The sequence below is a fragment of the Mus pahari genome, chromosome 23 (assembly GCF_900095145.1).
Source record: "Mus pahari chromosome 23, PAHARI_EIJ_v1.1, whole genome shotgun sequence".
NCBI classification, from domain to species: Eukaryota; Metazoa; Chordata; class Mammalia; order Rodentia; family Muridae; genus Mus; species Mus pahari.
The window spans coordinates 24096339-24115327 of NC_034612.1; the positions used below are offsets into that span (position 1 = coordinate 24096339).

The window sequence follows — 18989 nt, forward strand, 5'->3', positions numbered from 1 at the left end:
AGAGAGAGAGAGAGAGAGAGAGAGAGAGAGAGAGAGAGAGAGAGAGAGAGAGAATATCTCTCTCTCTCTTCTCCTCTCCCTACCTCTTTCTCCTCTCATTCTACCCTCTGTCCCTGTCTTCTTTCTCCTCTCTCATGTCATCGAAACTGCCACAAAAGAAAATGAAAGCTGTCATGCTGTGACTGCATGAGAACTGTGACTATGCCAGCTTCAGTTTCCCAGAGGACGTTTACTAAGCACCCTGAGCAATCAGGGACTACAGTAACCACACCCCTTATGACAGACACACATACGAGGACCAACTCCGGTCACGGAGAGGACAGGTACATCTGACTGGAAGCAAGTCCTACAGAGCCCTCAGTGACTGCATGGCATAGGACCACCACCTCTTCCCCCGACCTACCCCCAAAACCTCTAAGGCAGAGGTTCTCAACCTGCGGGATCATGACCTTTGGCAGGGTCACATATGAGATGTCCTGCATATCAAATATTTATATTATGATTTATAACAGTTGCAAATTACAGTTATGAAGTAGCAATGGAATTTATGGTTGGGGTCACCACAACATGAGGAACTGTACTAAAGGGTCATTAGGAAACATTCTTAATTAGCACTAGGAAAGTTGAGAACCTCTGTTCTAAAAGGAGACCTCCACTCTGTCTCAGGGAACTAAATTCTCTTCAGAACCCCTCTCATGTCTATTTGCCTATAGTGCTAATAACCCCCCCCATAAACCTGTTACCCCAAAGGACAACTTGATTCATTGTCTCTCTTGAACCCCTACACTGAGAACTTTCATGAGTTTAGCTCAAAGTAAGAATTATCATAGGCAATACCAATGTCACCCTTTCAAGGTCTCCAGGAGAAAGTCCTTCATGAGTCAGATGTAGAAGAATTTCACCTCTACAAAGGCAAACCCTGCTCCAAGGAAAACCCATGAGGAGACAGCTCAATTCTCCAGACCCTAACAACAGCATAGATATCAACTGAGATACCCAATTCAAAGAAGACCTAACACCCCAGTCCAAGAGGGCTCATTGCAGTCTGAATAGACACCCAAGATTTCACAGGCAAAGTTAATGCCAGAAAACACGATACTGCCAGACTTACTCTTATGTAAAAAAATCTCACTTACCTGCCAGAAGATACTGTCTATCGTATTTCCAAGAAAACCATCCCGACCTTCTGATGACACCAGCTTGGGCCCGAGAATCGTCATGAATTCATCAAAATCTACCTGCCCATCTCCTGAAAGGAGAGCGAGAGAGAGAGAGATGAGTGGAAAGTACCATAAATGTGATCAACAGCCCCTGATGCAGTTAACAACTCTATCCTTTTCTCCTTGGCATGACCTAAATAAAATAAAAAGAACTGGCACTGCAACAGAATTGTTTAATATTGTTCATTGTTGTTGTTGTTGTTTGTTTGTTTGTTTGTTTGTTTCCTAGATTGAGAATTGAACCCAGGTGCCCAAGCATCTAGGCAGGTTCTCTACCACTGAGCCACACCCCCAACCCCTCATTGGAGGATTCTAGGCAGGGGCTCTACCACTGAGCCACGCCCCCAGCCCCTCACTGGGGGATTCTAGGCAGGGGCTCTACCACTGAGCCACACCCCCAGCCCCTCATTGGGGGATTCTGGAAACACAATCTATCACTGAGCCATAATCCCAACTCTTCAAAGGGGAATTTTAGGTAGAAACTTGTCCTGGATAGGAATGCTGCTATTGTTGCAGCTGCTGCTGCTGCTGTTGCTGTTGTTATTGTTGTTGTTGTGTTTGTTTTTCAATTGAATCATGCTTCTTTGGGAAGAAGAAACAATTGAGAAAATGTCCACAGAAGAAACACCTGTCGTCAAGCCTGTGAGGCACTTTCTTGATTAATGACTTGTATGGACGGCTCCACCCACCCCTAGGAAAGTGGTCATGGATGGTATTAGAAAATCAGCTGAGCAAGTCACAAGGAACAAGCCAGTAAGTGGCCCTCTCCATGGCCTCTGCTTCAGTGCCTACCTCTAGGTTCAGGCTCCTGTCCCACTTCCCTTCATGATGAACTATGATCTGGACACATAAACTGAAATACCCTCCCACCCTCCACACTTCTTTTGGTCATGGTGTTTTATCACAGCACTAGAAACCCTAAGACAGTATTCTACACTAAATCAAATCCCCAGCCCTTTCACTGGAATATTCTAAGTATGTACCTTACCTTTGAGCCACACTCCTCCCCTTCACTGGAGGATTCTAAATAATCACTCCACAGCTGAGTCACACCCCAGCCCCTCACAGGAGGATTCTGTGCAAGTGTTCTGTCATTAAGCAATATTCCCAGTCCTCTTTGTACTTTTTTGTTTAGAGACAGGATCTCACTAACTTACCCAGGCTGGCTTTGATCTTACTTTGTAGATTAGGATGGTCTTTGACTTGCAATCCTCCTGCCTCCACTTCATGAATAACTGAGATGACAAGCCTTCACTACCAAGGTCCACTGTGTTTTAAAATATTAAAGTATCACGATCAAGTGGCAATAATTAGGAAAATACATTTTTGTTCTTCTCTTTAAAAACAATCTGTCAGATTGCTCAGGCCAGCCTCAGACTTGCAATGGAGCTAAGAATGACATTTTCTTCTGATCTTCCCATCTCCGTTTCCCAAGTGTTAGGACCGTGTGTGTGTGCCATCTGTTTATTCAGTGCTAGGGATGGACACAGGGTTTTTGTACATGCTACATAAGAATTCTATTGACCAAGCTACAATCCCAGTCCTACCACAAGTCTTGACTATATCATTTCTTCTTTCCCCTAATTGGATGTTGTATTGCTTTGCTCATGCATAGAAAGTATATGAGTACATGCACGTATGTGCACACATACACACACACACACACTCACATACATGCACACTAGCTTAGCTGTGTAGCATCTAAGCTTTTGTAAGTATGATCTTCGATAATCACAGCAGGATGAAGTTACAGCAGTATGAGACATTTCTCAGTGCCTTTCCCCATCATTAAGCAATTCATGACTGTATTCTAAATGCCCACCCAGCACCTCCTCCTTAGCATGACCACACCTCACATGCTCCTCTGTACCTAAAATTGTCTGGCCTTGTGTGACAGAAGTCACAACTTCTTCCTTGCACTCACACATAAGCATTATGTGTGAGTCATTATGTCTAAAGGGTTTAACCCCTTAAATACTTGTTGAAGTTCTCTCTGTTGTTTCTCCAGTAGATACTTCCCTTTCTAATAAGCTTGGTGGAACAACACTTCCAAGAGTCAATACTTGTATTTGGGATTATGTCAGCACACTGCTGCCCCTATACCATCTTCCATATAGTTTGAGATTACTTCCCCCCAAAGCTTCTACTTCTACAAACTTCAGTGATACTCTGAGTCTGCCTCTCTCTCTCATAGCCTTATTATTCTCACCTTTTCATAAAATGCAATATGTTGTTTTCACCTTTTTGGTTCTATGTCCCTGCTGGTATGTCTCCTGCAGTATGTCTTTACCCATGGTTTTCTTGGTGAATGCCACCTTTTTCTCAGAGGAGGAGTTACAATGCTGTTAATGTTTTATTGCTTCCTGGCCATACCTTGTCTAACCAAGAAGAGTCTGCCAACTTTTCTTTCTTGTCAGTATTTTTGTAGCTATTTGCTCAGAATGGAAACATTCCCCATTAGAAGGAAGAGGGAGTTCACAAGATCAGGAAGCTCAGAAAACTCACAAGACACAGAAAGCTCAGGAAATTCATAAGGCCCAGGAAGTTCAGGAAACTCAGAAGATTCACAAGGTCCCTCTCCAGAGCTTTTTCAGTGTTTCATTTGCCTTCAAGTGACCTACTACACTCTATGTAACCCTTTACCTGTACTTCTGTAAGTAACTCCTTCTGGTAAACTCATTGGTTCAACAAGCCAGACCTTGGTAGAATCATTTCTTTGATCTGTTATTGGTACCTATCTGAAGTGAACGGATGTTTGTTCACATTTTCCCAGGAAACATCTCAGAATAGTCTCCTACAGCATCATGTGTGTCAGGTACAGAACTGTATTCCCATCTGGATTTGCCTTACTTTCCAACCTGGGCTTGATTGTGGAAGGTCAGAGAGCAAAGCAATTGTGTGACTATTTTCTATTAAATGAAACATTTCCTGCTGGAGGGACTTTTTGTTGTTTGTTTGTTTGTTTGTTTGTTTTTTGTTTTTGACTAGGGGAAGTCAACAAAACATACAAGGCACAGAAAGCCCCTAAAACTTACAAGATTCAAAATGCCCCTTTCAGTGTTACATAAGTAGCCATTCAGTGTTATATAAGTAGCCACTAACAGGGGGCGGGACATGTCTCCCACCTGTTAACCAAATGCAGAGAGCTCTGAGATGAAGCTTTTCTGAGTCATCACCCATGCTGGGCAGACTTTTGGTTGATACAGCTATCTGCCTGTGAGTCACAAATGCTCCTATAAGCAATCTCAATATACTCACTGGTTCACAGAAGTGGACCACAGTGGAGCCATTCTTTTGACTTGTCATCTGTGCTCTACTTGGGGTGAATAGACATTTGTTCATGCATCATCAGGAAGAGTAAGTAACCCAAGAAGGCTTGAGACATCTCTGTATACTGATTGCCAGAACAGGCATTCAGAACATGCTTAGAGAATGAATTAGTGATGTCTCCTGATTGTTTTCCCTTGTTCGGTTAAGCATCAATTGGTTTTCGTGTGGTATTTTATTCTGTTTTCATGCTAGAGCTGGTGCTAACTAAAAGGTGTTCGTCAAGTCAACTTAACAGGTCAAACTGAACCCACAGGGCATTGAGTGACTCTCAGCAAATCATCAACATGGCATTAGGAACTCTTACAATCATTTAAACAGGCAACACAACCAACAGCTTTCTGCCTCCTTACCTTAGCTCCAGTTGGTGAATCCACACCCAGTAGCAAGCCAGAATGAACACCCAGAAATTAATCTACTCTCAGAGTGCCTGTGCTCCCAAGGAGCACTTATTCAAAACCTTTGCCCAGTGGCCAAATAGATGTCATCATCAGGATGCCAATAACTCAGCAGACTATCCAGGAACACACTGCCTCATAGATGAAACCCCTGGGAGGACCAAGGAGGTGTGGCAAGCTGGTGGGAAAGGGAAGATTAATCTACCAAATGGGGTGGAACAGTCAATGAAATGCTGAGTGGAAATCAATTTTTCTCTCCCGTTTGACACGATAAAGGGAGCTGGAATTTCGCCTTTGCTGGTATGCTAAAAAATGTGCAGACAAACAATGAATTCACATTGGCCTCTCAGATTAGCAAGGACTTCTAAATAGAAAACTCTCCAGTGTGATACTGGCAGAGACACAAAAAGGATGACTTCCGATGTGTTCCTGGTGTATTTGTTCCTGGGTATAAATAGGAAGCTATCTATCAAGGTAGGAAGAAAGAAGTAAGGCTGGGCGTGGTGGCACATGCCTTTAATCCCAGCACTCGGGAGGCAGAGGCAGGCAGATTTCTGAGTTCGAGGACAGCCAGGGCTACACAGAGAAACCCTGTCTCGAAAAACCAAAAAAAAATAAGAAGAAGAAGAAGAAGAAGAAGAAGAAGAAGAAGAAGAAGAAGAAGAAGAAGAAGAAGAAGAAGAAGAAGAAGAAGAAGAAGAAGAAGAAGAAGAAGAAGAAGAAGAAGAAGAAGAAGAAGAAGAAGAAAAGGGAGGGGGAAGAATGGGAAGCTGAAGAAGAGAAGGAAGGAGGAGGAAGAAGTGGGAAGGAGGAAGTGAGATTAAGCAGGAAAAGAGGAAGGATGGGAGAAGAGAAAAGGAAGGAGAGAAAGGAGAGGAAAAAGGAAGATGAAATGGGAGCTGGGTGGAGGAGAGTAGAAAGAAGGAAAAGGAGGGGGAAGAAGATGGAAGAAAAAGATTATAAAACACTGGATTCCTACATTCCCTAAACATGTACTGTAGACTCAGCTCATGGTCACCCTCCTGACTCACCCATGTCAAGCTCTTATAGTGAGAGTTTTGGTTTCTTTAAAAACCCAGTTGATGAATAAATAAATTGAGTCCTTTTATCATATAGGTCAAGGCAGGGGGTGGAAGGGAGAAAAACCTTAATCTCAGACAGATAGTAAAAAAGGCCTTAATCTCACTATTCAAAACTAATCATGTAAGAACAAGGGAGAGGATAGTGAAGGAGTGCTGTCTCAACAGATAATAAGTCCTAGATTGCTTTGATTGCTTTGAATTGTTTTGATTATCAAAATACATGTGGTTATAAATTCGGTGGTTATGATATTAAAAGTCCTCTGGGGAAAAGGTCAGAATAGAGCAGGCCTGAAGAGAAAGGAGGATGCTAATTTGAATCAATCTGTACCTTGGATGATTTCAGGTTACTGGACAAAGGACACGATATTTGGGGAGAGAAGCTCTGTATTTGGGTTAGTGGGAAAGAGGAAAAGATTTTGGACCCCTTCCAGAGTGATACGGATCAGGTATGACAGGGAAAGACCCCCCTGAAGATCTTGGCTACAGAAAAGAAAAATTCGAGAAAATCAAACAGGACAGGTAATATTTCATTAATCCTCAGATGTCTGACAGGTTGAAGACTAGTCATAACTTCATAAACAAACTTAAGGTTTTTAGCACTTGAGGAAGATGGTATAGATTTGAAAGGATAGTTTTCAGAGGATAATGTAAATTAAAATCAAAACATAATTCAGGTATAGAATTGTAAACTCTTTAAGTTAGGATATATGTTAGAATATTGTACCTTTATTGACAAAATTGATGGACTGGATGTTATTAGTGTATGCCATACCTTATAGTTTACATACCTGTTATAACTATGTTCAATGTATTATCTGAGAGAAAAGGCCTTTTTAATGAACAAAAAGAGGGGAATGGTGTGGATTTGATTTAATGCTTCTATTATGTTAATTGTGTTCCCCCAAATTGCAAAAGAATACCCCATGTAAGATGCTGAGCAGGTTCCTGCCCCCCAGTTGGTTCTGATTTGTAAATAAAGTCCGCGGCCAATGGCTGGGCAGGGAGACAGAGGCAGGACTTTAGGATTCTCACACAAGGGAACCTGGAGAAGAAGAATCACCATGCCAGGGGAAGAATAAGATGCAGGCTTAAGAGCAGCAGAAGACAGAGTACCAATCATGTAAGAGCTAGGGAAGAGCAGCCCCACCCCCCCACCCCCGCAATGGGTCTTGGGTAGCAAAGATGGAATATAGATTTTAGAAGGTAATAACTCAGGAGGATCAGTGGGGAGGCATTAGCAACATGGAAGTATGGGAGGGGCCCAGGCATTGAGCTGACTAAGGCATATTAAATATAGTCCGTGTGTGTGTGTGTGTGTGTGTGTGTGTGTGTGTGTGTGTGTGTGTATGTGTGTGTGTGTATGTGTGTGTTTCATTCATAAGCTCAAAACATTGGGGTGCATGGTGAGGAATTTGCACTACCAGCAGGACCTGAGAGATTAGAGTGGATTAATCACCTACTGCTACAATGTTATGTTAATATGGTTTTTGTTTTAATCCCAGGTGTCCATATCAGCTAACTATGATTTGTCTCATGCTCTGTCAGGGGTGTGATTCTGCCAGCTGAAGATGTTTGGAATTCATGGAACTCTTGAGAGAGAATAAAAATGCCAGAGTCCTGAGAGGAAGGAGGCTCTGCTGCTCCCTCCCCCTGCTGCTGCTGCTCCCCCTGCTGCTGCTGCTCTCCCTGCTGCTGCTACTCCTCCTGCTGCTGCTGCTCCCCCTGCTGCTGCTCCCTGCTGCTATAGTTTGCCAAGTGGTTATGAGCACAGAAACAACAAGTAGAAACTCAATGATGAAGATTAGACTTGTCCCAAAGATCTCAATGCCCCTAATCTGCAGAAAGTAATCTAACAAGATCAACACTCCCCTTTTCCCTTTTCTCTCCTACCTAGTGTTGGGGAGTTGGAAGGAATTGGGGTGAAGAAGGATGGTAGGTATAAGAACCCAATAAAATAGTAAAAAATTATGGTTATAAGCTCTAACAATCACAAAGTCTTTGTGCTTCAGTTCAAAGGCATAGGCCTATTTGTGTGCAGACCCTATGGGAATCTTAACTAAAGGATGTCTAGGAAGCTGAGCACTCACTCTCCTGCTCAAGGGCTAGAGGGCACTATTATCTCCCACTTGGAAGACTAGCAAGGGGACTTGCCCATGCTTCGCAGTCTTAGGAAATTAAAACTATGCTTGAAAATATCTACCTTCCAAGTAAGAGAGTTGGTACCACCTACTTATCTACCCCATGCAGCAGCCCAGAGGAGCAAAGCATTGTGGACCTCAAGGATCCCCAGGAGTTCTGGTCCCACTCGTTAGAGCACCAGGCAGTGCTCACAAGTAGATGTTACTTTTGGCCAAAGGCACCATCAGAGCAAGAACTGCCCAGCAGACCCAATGCTTCTAAGATCTACCTTGGTCCCGGGGAAAAAACAAGCAGCTCATTTACCACTTACAAACTGTGGTCTGGCTGGAGGACCTGGAAAGATGGCTTAGTAACTAACGTGATAGCCCTGAAAGCATGAGGCATCATTTTAGGGTCCCCGGCAAGCATGGCATCCTGCCTGTGATTCTAGCCTGGGAAGAAGGTGAAGACAGGTGACCCTCTAAGCAACCCATCTATTAAGTCTAGCCATATCGGATGAGTTCTGGGTTTGATTGAGACATCCTGCCTCAATGAAATGAGGTGAAAAGGATGACCAAAAAAAATCAATTAAAACATCAACCTTGGACTTCCACATGAATGAAAAGAGAGGTATGTGTGCAACAACACACTCTTGCACTCTCAGACATGCAAGAACATGTGCACGCACACACACACACACACATACACACACACACACACAGAGAGAGAGAGAGAGAGAGAGAGAGAGAGAGAGAGAGAGAGAGAGAGATCTAAATGACTGTCTCATGGACTGGGAAGATGGCTCAGTGGTTAAGGGCATTGGAATTCAGCTAGCAGTACCCAAGTCAGGTGGCTCACAGCAACCTATAACTCCAGCTCCAGGGGCTCTGACACCCTCTCCCAGACTCTGAGAGCATCTGCATGCACAAATACACACAGAGACACTCAAAGACACATACTTGAAAAATGAAAAAGTCTTTGAAATGAATAAATAGCTCTTATCTTTGTAGGTCTCATGTAATCATTTAAAAGAACGAGTAACACTAAGAAACAGGAGATGGTTGTTTGACATTTTCTAGATGTCAGGTATATGAGTGTTATACAAATCTATCTCTACTCCAACACTATGAAGAATTCTCCCAGTTCACATCTTACCAGTGATAAGATACATTAGGCAAGAAGGGGTTAAAAACAGTGAGTAGAAAATTCCAGAGAGCTAGCACATGGCAGTGCAAGGGCTTAACTCGGAACCCAATATTAACCCTACAGTAGACCATGCCCCTCTGCCTCAAAGACCCCAGCACACAGCCTTGATAAGGCTCATATTTGTCTCCAAAGTCTGCGAGTTACAATGTGTTTTCCTCTCTTAGCCCCGAGCAAAGGATTTAATGGGTAATTGGGAAAGGTGACCTTCGGGAATGTTTAATGTAAATGGCCACCGTCTAAAAGCCACATGTCCCTCAGATTGCTACCATGCCTGCAGTGAGCACCCTTAGTCATCCTCACAGATGGTCGGTTCCAGAGGAGCCAGGGCACTCACGTACAACTTAGCACGCAACTTCAATTTCTCCCACTCCCCAAAAGAATTGGTCTGATAAACACGTCTAAACAGGGCAGGGTCACCACAAATAGCTATTATGGAGTGTCCCAAAGGTAAGTGTGGAACTGTTGAGGCTAAATATGCTCCCCAAGGCCTGGTTGCCCCCAAGCATGAGCGAATCTGCATGTAGATCCAACCCAAGTGACACTATGTGACCTTGCCCCCCCTAAGCTATCCAGGATTGGTGAATAAAGATGCCCACAGCTTACAGCTGGGCATAATTGAAATGGGGGTGGGGGGTGCTGGGTTCTCAGGCTTGGAGTCGGGGAAGAACCACGAGGGGGAGAGAGAAGAGGAGAGAAGGAAGATGCCATGGGTTAAGTGAGTCATGAACACATGGCCATGAGGGCTGGCCAACTGAAGTTAAGAGCAGCTCAGAAGGAATATGGCAAATTATAATCTGGGTTTAATGATGGGAGATATAGATTCTAGTAGCATAGAGGGTAGATATCTGGCCAGCTTTAGTGCTGATTGAGGCTTATTATAAATATAAAAGTTGTATGTCTTTTACCCGGGACCTGAATGATCAAAGGTGGGGTTGAAGCCCCTGATTGAGGTGAAATATTTCTACAACATGGAACGATTCCTGTACCCATCGCCTTTTGGTGAAATGCAGGACTGTTTGTGTACATGTATGTGGTATATGTGCATGTGCATGCCTGCATGTGGAGACCAGACACTGACCTCAGTGGTTGTCTTCAATTCATCTCCACCTTGTTTATCTGAGAGAGGATCTCTCCCTGAGCCTGGAACTCACCGGTTCTGCTAGAATGCCTGGGCTCCTCTTGTCTCTGCCTCCTCAGCCCTGGGATTATAGGGATATGCCATCATTTGTTGCTTTTGCATTGGTGCTAAGGGTCCAAATTCAGGTCCTCGATGCAAGCACTTTCCCATTCCAACTGAGCCATCTTTCCAAGCTACAGAGGGGTTTTTGTAGGCATTACTTATTGGCATATAGTATACAAAATAATAGGGTCACCATGAGATTTTCAGACACACATAACTGATTCTCCTTCATCCTCCACTCCTCTCTTGCTGGTCCATTTTCTTTTTCCAGATAGTCTCCCTTCTACTTTTATGCCTCATTTTTAAAAAAGAAAAAAATCTAGATTCCACATACAAGAGGGCCAGGAATCTAGATTTAAAAGAAATAATAATAATAAGGCATACAAACAGACTATTTCTCTAAGTCTAGCTTATTTTATTTTTCAAAGGATTCTTAATTGTAATGTTTTTAAAAATTACATCTGAATGGGGTAGGATGTGTACCCAGGCACATGTGGAGGTCAGAGGGCAGCTTGCAGAAGCCACTTCTCCCCCTTCACCATGTGGACTGCAGTGATCAAACTCAGATGATTAGGCTTGGTGGTTGGCATCTTTACCTGCTGAGTTATGTCAACAGGTCAGTTGGGAACTCTTTTATTTAGCAGTGGTTTTATATGAATCTTGACTAAGCAAGTAAATACAGAATGAAGGATGCTCAGTCCTTCCAAACTGTCCTTCCTTCAGTAACTTCCACTGATCTCGTTCCACTTAGCAAGAGGTATGGGGAGCTAGCCTGCCAGGGACCGTCCTCTGGACTCCTACAGCTCTGTGAGCCACAGTAATGAACTTGAACTAGGCCGGGAAGTTGCAGGGGGCCCAGCTCTGTACAATGATCATTATGAACAGCCAGCTGAACTTTCCAGGAAGATGAAAAATTGTCATAAACTCCTTGGAGAGACTAAAGGAAAGAAAGGAAGGAATAGGCTGAAAAAGCTGGTGGGCATTGATGGGTGACAGCCAAGTGTAAATGGTGTGACTGAGAAGTCATTCTGCTCTGTGAAATCTACCCCCAGAGGGACAGATACACACAGTAGTCATAACCCAGGCCATAGAAGTGAATTGTACAAGCCACTGTTTAGGCCAGAAGCAAAGGACCATGGTGGATTCATAAAATCATTAGACTTGATGCGTTGGGTTCCCAAGACAACATCCTCAACTGTTTTCAGTAAATCCTTGAAGGAGGAAGGAGCTTAACAAGCTGCGAAGGGAAACAAAGTGTGATGGCCAGTTTTTATCACCAACTTGATCTTCCTTGAAGGACAAAGCCTTTATATCGGCTCCTGGTTTGAAGTGAGATGGCTGATGGGTAATGGTGGGGAAGGCACGGCAGCCGAGACCCACTTGGTTCTGGCAGATTGAGAGCTTACAGTGCAGCTGGCTCACACTGGGGCAGAGCAGGAGGCAGAGAAAGGATGGGATGGGTAGCCAGGTTGGAACTCTCAAACCCATCCCTAGTGACTGCTCTCCAGCCAAGTCTTGGCCCCTAAAGTCTCCACAATGTCTGGTAACAACCAAGTGCTGAAACATAGAAGCTGATGGGGCTCATTTTATAGTCAGACCATAACAAAGGGAGAACGCAGAACTGGATCCAGAGATAATCCAGGATGAGCCAGGGATGGACTGAAAGAGAGTGCGTTAAGCAAATGGAGGGATGGGCTGGACCTACAGTGCAATGCATGTTGGGAATTCTCTTTTTTATGTTTGTGTGGAACAAGGGACAATACATGTTCATGCAGGGGTTAGGGGGTGTACACATGTGCAAATGCCCTTGTCGGTGTGAAGGCCAAAGGTTGGCACCAAGTGTTTCCTCAATTGGTCCCACCTTATAAATGGAGGCAATGACTAGCTTTGGAAATCCCTCGTCTCTGCCTACCAAGTGTTTGGATTATAAGCAGGTCACCATGCCTGTCCAGCATTCATGTGGGTACTGGGACCAAACCATGGTCTTCCTGCCTATGGAACAAGTGTATTACAGGCTGAGCTTTCTCCCTAGCCCATCTGTGTTAGACACTGCTTCTTGATCACAACCTCATCTAAGATATCATCATATCTAAAAAACAAACAAAACAAAACAAAACAAAACCTGACAAGTAGAAGATGGGAATAAAACCCTGATATGTGTGTGTGTGTGTGTGTGTGTGTGTGTGTGTGTGTGTGTGCATGTGAGTGCAGGTGCCCCTAGAGACAAAAACAGAACATCAGATCTCCTGGAGCCAGAGTTTCACGGGTTGTGAGATGCCCAACATGGGTGCTGGAAGCTTTGCAAGAGCATCCAGGGCTCTCAACCACAGAGCCCGTTCTCCAGCCCCTAAAGGCTTTCAAGAGACTGCTGAAAAGCAGCATCTATATCTAGCTCTTCCTAAAAGGATTTCTTTGAACTGCCTAAGCTACATCTCCTTTATTGGCTTAAAGAAATGCATTTGAAGTCGGATATTCAAATTTCAGGAAGTATGACGCTCAAGTTTAAGCCCAATTTTAAAAGCTCAAATATTTTTGTGTCAAGGTGAATCCAAGTCCTTCTGCTCAAGGCTGGGGCTGGGAGCTGCCTGGTTTCCTTTTGTGGGGTTTTTTCATGGAGAATGGCAGCTACTTTCCGCACGACATTGTTCTTTTTCATTGTGCCCCTTATCCCCGCCCCCTCCCCTCCTCCCTGTGCTCTGTATTTGTGTATATTTGTGTGTATTTGTGTGTAGAGGCCAGAGGTCAGCCTTGGGTATCATTCCTCAGGTGCCAGTAACCTTGGCTTTTTGTTCTGTTTTGTTTGGGGGTTTGTTTGTTTGTTTGAAGCAGTGTCTCCTGACTAGCCTGGGGTTTTCAAGTAGGCTAGGTTGGCTGCCAGAGTCCCAAGGATTCATCTTTGTTCTGTTGTCTGGAGCTGTTATTACATGTGTCACAATACTAGGATTTTTTTTTTTTTTTAAATGGGTTCAGGGATTGAACATGGGTCAACAAGGTTACAAGACAAGCAGACCTATCTTTACATAATGCCTGGTTGGTTTGTTTGTTTGTTTCTTTCTTTCTTTCTTTCTCTCTTTCCTTTTCTTTTCTTTTCTTTTTTTAATATTCTGGTGGCAGGGTCTCTCCTGGAAGCGCCATTTTCTCTTCCGTTATAATTTCACTTCCAACACCTCAGAAGGTGGTTGTACAATGTTCTATGTGATGTAAGTTGGTACCAAATGACATCTTCTATATGATTTTAAAAGCTTTGCTTCAGTTGATAATACCTTCCTGAGCCAAACAATTACTCCTCAGGAATTATTTCACAAGATCGCTAAAGCATTGGGAAGAGGAAGTAGCATATTGTGTGCTTGCAGATACGTTGCATGCCACTTTTGAAAACACACAGGACCTATTGAAAAACTTAGGATGTCCTTAAGGGTCTACAGAACTAATGGACATGAGGCCTAAATGCCATGAGGAAAGTTTGTGATATAATAGCAAAGAAAGCTAGCCTGGAAGCTCGCTCCTCTTATCTGGGCTACTCTAGAGGGTAAGACAGGAGGATCACCAGTTCAAGGCTTGAGTAATTCACAGGGTGAGTTCAAGGCTATCTTGGCAACTGACTTAGATCCTGTTTCACAATTACAATGTGAAAAAGGAGTCTAGGTGTGTGGCTCAGTTATAGACAGTTTGGCTAGTGTCCTGCACTGAGGGTCTGGAAAGTATAACTCAGTGTTGTACTATTTGCTTCAGAATCTCCCACTGAAGAGCTGGGGCATGTTTCAGTGTAGCTACACCTAGAATCCCCTAGGGAGAGGGTGAAGGCTCAGCCCAATGGTGGAGCACCTGCCTAGAATCCCCTAGGGAAGGGGTGAGGACTCAGCCCAGTGGTGGAGTACCAGTGAGGGGGCTGAGTGGTAGAACACTTGTATAGAATCCTCCAGTGAGTTGCTGGGTGCCTGGATCAATGGTAGAGCATCTTTAGAATCGCCCCAGTGAGGCTGGAAGGATGGCTCAGAAGTAGAGCATCTATCTAGCATGCTTGAGGCCATAGGTCCAATATTCAATACCCAGTTATTCCTCTACTCAAACAAATAACAAGAAGGGCAATGGATAGGAAACTGTTAATGTTAATTTTTTAAGTCTATGGACATAGAGGAAAACAGAAGGTGATTCATTAATGTCCATCTCTGGCATTGGGTTGAAGTTTTCTTTCTGATTTTTGTTCTTTACTCATTCCTAATCTCCGCGCTACGGTAGACAATGCTGTGAGGAACAGCGCAAGGTAGGAAGCTTAAAATTTTCTAACCACATTCCTTAGGCCGGAGTCCAGAAAAGAAATTACCAAATCAAAGGGAAAGAACATTAGAGCCCTGGTTATAAAAAGAATGACCATCAGAAAGGCCCTGCCACTGCCCAATCCTGGCAGTGTACCTTCCATCTCTTAAGATGAAAATCCTCACTTCCTGGGTGTGTTGGAAAATGCTCTTATTATTGCTTCCATTTGCATTTATTTTCATATTATTGAACTTGGAGAGTTTCCATGTGTTTCATGTTTATGTTTTTTTTTCCTTTGTGAATTATCTGATCTCATCCTTTATATTAATCTTCTAATGAAGTCCTTTGGCATTGAAAAACGCTATGCCACTGCCAGATTCTCTGCATAATGTTTCGCTAGCTTATTGCTAAATGTTTAATTTAGTCTATTATTATTTAACAGGCAGAGTGCATTACATTGATGCTTCTGTGCTTTTTTTTTTTTCCTGAAAAAAATTTTTTTTCTGGTGGCATTGGGACTTTATATTTGCTAGACAGGAGCTCTACCACCGAGTCATGCCCCCAGCCCCTCACCGGGGGATTCTAGGCAGGTGCTCTACCACTGAGCCACACCCCCAGCCCCTCACTGGGGGATTCTAGGCAGGAGCTCTCTACCACTGAGCCACGCCCCCAGCCCCTCACTGGGGGATTCTAGGCAGGAGCTCTACCACTGAACCACGCCCCCAGCCCCTCACTGGGGGATTCTAGGCAGAAGCTCTACCACTGAACCACGCCCCCAGCCCCTCACTGGGGGATTCTAGGCAGGGGCTCTACCATGGATGCATACCCCCAGCTCCTCTCTGGGGCATCCTAGGCAAGGGCACTATTGCCAAGCTCTGTTTCTAGCTGACTTCGTACTTTTCCATTTTGATATGGGGGGGGGGGGGTCTTCCTAAATTTAATAAGTTGCCCCTGAACTTACAATCTTCTTTTCCTTCTCATAATATGGAGTGGCTTATATTTCTTAGATATCTTGTAATAAAATTCAGTGAAGAGCAAAAATCTTTTTTTCTCCTTCTTAAATTCTTATCTTTCCATTACCACTTGTGAAAGAAGTCTTTTCTCCAACTCAATTATTTGTTGCATTATCTGTATTTACCGTGGCTTATGTCTGAACCACCTAGTGTTATCTCCTATCCATTCTTACTTGAGAATCTTTTTCATTGTTCTAATTTTATAATACGCTTTAGCAACAGATATAGATTTCCATCTTTAATTATTTTTTAAAGCTTTTCTTGCCTGCTTATTCCTCCAAATGACCTCAAGGACCATGGAGAAGTTGGGTGTGGTGGTGAACACTAGTCAGGGTGAGACAGGAGGATTGTGAGTTTTAACCTGTGAAGTGGTTGTGTGTACATGTACAAGTGCAAGAAGACAATCTCAGGTGTCCTTTCTCAAGCACAATCCGATTTTTTTAAAAAAATGTAATGCATTTATTTTATATATGTTGGTGTTTTGCCTGCTTGTTTATCTGAGTGAGGGTGTCAGAGCTTGGAGCTAGACAGTTCTTACCTGACATGTGGGTGCTGGAAATTGGACCTGGGTCCTCTGGAAGAGCAGTCAGTGCTCTTAACTGGATGAGCCATCTCTCCAGCCTCCAAATTAAAAAAAAAAATATTAAAGACACTGTCTCTCACTAGTCTGGAACTTGCCAAGCAGGCTAGGCTGGCTGGCCAGTGAGCCCCAGGGAACCACCTGCCTCTGCTCCCTAGTGCCATGATACGTGGGTATTCATATAAGCATGGCAATCACATTTACATGACTTTAGGAGAAACACTTCACCAACTCAGCCATGGCCCTTGCTCAGAAAGGAGGTCTGGGGGATCCCACACAAGGGCTCCATCATGGAGACCCACAGGCTGAGACAGACAGTTTGCATCTGTCCCTTTCCCCCTTTGATGACAGACACACGCTTTTGAGACCTTGGTTGTCTCTCCTCCCTTCTAACTTTCTAAAGGATGACAGCTATGCCTTCACTGTTCCCTGCAGTGTCCCCAGGGTCTAGCGCAATGGCTGGTACGTAATGGGGGTTGTGTCTTTCTTGATTTGAATTAGAAGTTGCAGTTCCCTGCCAGTGGACACCAAGCAGACCTTGACTTTGTAAGCACATTGATGGTGCCCTTGCTTTGCCCTTAGGGAAGCCAGACCCCTTTCCCTTCCGCTGAGCCTCAGACTTCCTCCTTCCCACTAACAGCAGCCTTCTGCTTCTAGACAGCGTCTTGTTCACAGAAGGGTCTGTTCTTCCAGCCTGACCCCCAAACAGCTCTCCTCCTGTGCTCTTGTTTTATTTCATTTTCCCTTTCCATTCTTTTTCCCCATTCTTTCTCTCTCTCCCTCCTTCCCTCCCTATCTCTCCCTTTCCTTCTCCCTCTCTCCCTCCCTTTTCCCTCCCTCTCTGTCTCTCTCTTCCCCCTTTCCTCTTTTCTTCCATTATCTCTTTTACCTCCTTCCTTTCTCTTTGACTTGATTTCAAGTAGCCTAGGCTGGCCTCAAAGTCACCATGGAGCCAAAGATAACCCTGAACTCTTGCTCCCCCTGCTTCTATTTCAGAGCCTTAGATTTTGGATGGGGGCAAGGGTTCCAGAAAGACCCTGAGATGGATTACTGGGAACAAAGTATTTGGTAGAAAAGCGAGCAGTAGACAGGCAGGCAGGCAGGCAGAAGCATAGAGCTCTAAGAAGGGTTCAGGTCCCACCACCAGAGACAGAAGGCATGGTGGGGTCTTTTAAGGGAGGGGTCACCATCTGTAAAGCAGATATGCTCTTCCACTCTCTGAGGATGGGGGTGGTTTCAAAGCAAAAGCCTACAGCCAGGCTCTTTCACTCCCAGGCAGGAGGAAGGGAAGGATCTTGGGAGCAGGATATATGGTCGCCATTAGCAACTTTGATGTAAACTCACTTCCCAGGGAATCTCTGAGCTAGAGATTTACAGACAGTTGTCTCAGGGTATGTGTTGGCCATGAAAGGAGGGAGGGCTGAAATTAGTATTGTAATCTGAGCAGAGGCTGCATTCTAACACGATATTCTTTTTTTGTATCTAATTTTCTTGCTTATTCTTCACTCACACATGACATCCCAGCTGTTGTTGCCCCTCCCTGCCTTTTTCCCAGTCTCCCCCACCCCCACCCCTTTACCCCCAGATCCACCCCACCACCACCCCTTAGAAAAGAACAGGCCTCCCAGGGACATGAACCAAATATGGGATAACAAGACCATCTTACACCAGAGCTTGATGAGGCAACCCAGGAGGAGGAAAGAGTTCCCAAAGACAGCCCCTGCTCCCACTGTTAGGACTCTCACAAGAACACCAAGCTATACAGTGTAACATATATGCAGAGGACCTAGGTCAGACCCATGCAGACTCCCTGATCTCTGGGATCCTACTTGAGTCCTGGTCAGTTGATTCCGTGGGCCGTGTTCTTGTGGTGTCCTGGACCTGTCTGGCTCCTCTCATCCTTTCCTCCCACTCCTCACAGTGCTCCCCGAGCTCCGCCTAATATTTGGCTGTGGGGCTCTGTATCGGTTCTCATCAGTGGCCGGATGAGGTCTCTCTCTGGTCTCTCTGATGATGATTACTAATGTGATAATTCTTACACAGAGTGCTGGGGTGGCAGTCGTCACCACCACACTCACTTTCCACAATTTTGGGGATGAAACCAAGGACTGTGTACATATTAGGCAAGCGCTCTACCAGCCAGGCTACATCTCCAGCATCCAAATAGGTATTTCTTAAGCCTTCTCCTCTGGTAGTGAGTAATTGGGGGGAGCGGTTAATTCTCATCTTATTTGAGTGTTCAGTGTGTCTCTTCTCTCTTTTGCACTGTGTTCTGTGTTATTTCTGTCTTCAACTGTTGACATGAATCTGAGACTTACCAAAGGTCAACCATTGGTAAGTGTCTTTATCATGGATCGACTTTTCTTCTCGTTTTGGATTAAGAATGCTCCAGTTGTTGAATAGGGGTGTGCATAGTTGCTTGGGGGCAGCTATTAAGTAGTCAGTAAAAGAGTACTGGTGGGGATATGGTACATATTTCTATAATCCCAATACTCAGGAAGCTGAGGCAGGGGGATTGTGAGTTAGAGAATATCCTGAATCACATATTGAGACCTTATCTCAAACCCTTACACACACACACACACACACACACACACACACACACACA

At 44.3% G+C, this 18989-nt stretch overlaps 1 protein-coding gene across 2 annotated transcripts in view; it reads right to left on the reverse strand.

Moving 5' to 3' along the window:
* Positions 1–18989, reverse strand: part of Caln1 (calneuron 1) — a 434985-nt gene that overhangs the window by 176738 nt on the left and 239258 nt on the right. For both annotated transcript variants that reach the window (XM_029533922.1, XM_021186856.2), the window contains exon 4: positions 1137–1249. In XM_029533922.1, the coding sequence (XP_029389782.1) occupies positions 1137–1249 (113 nt within the window). The remainder of the gene's footprint in view (positions 1–1136; positions 1250–18989) is intronic.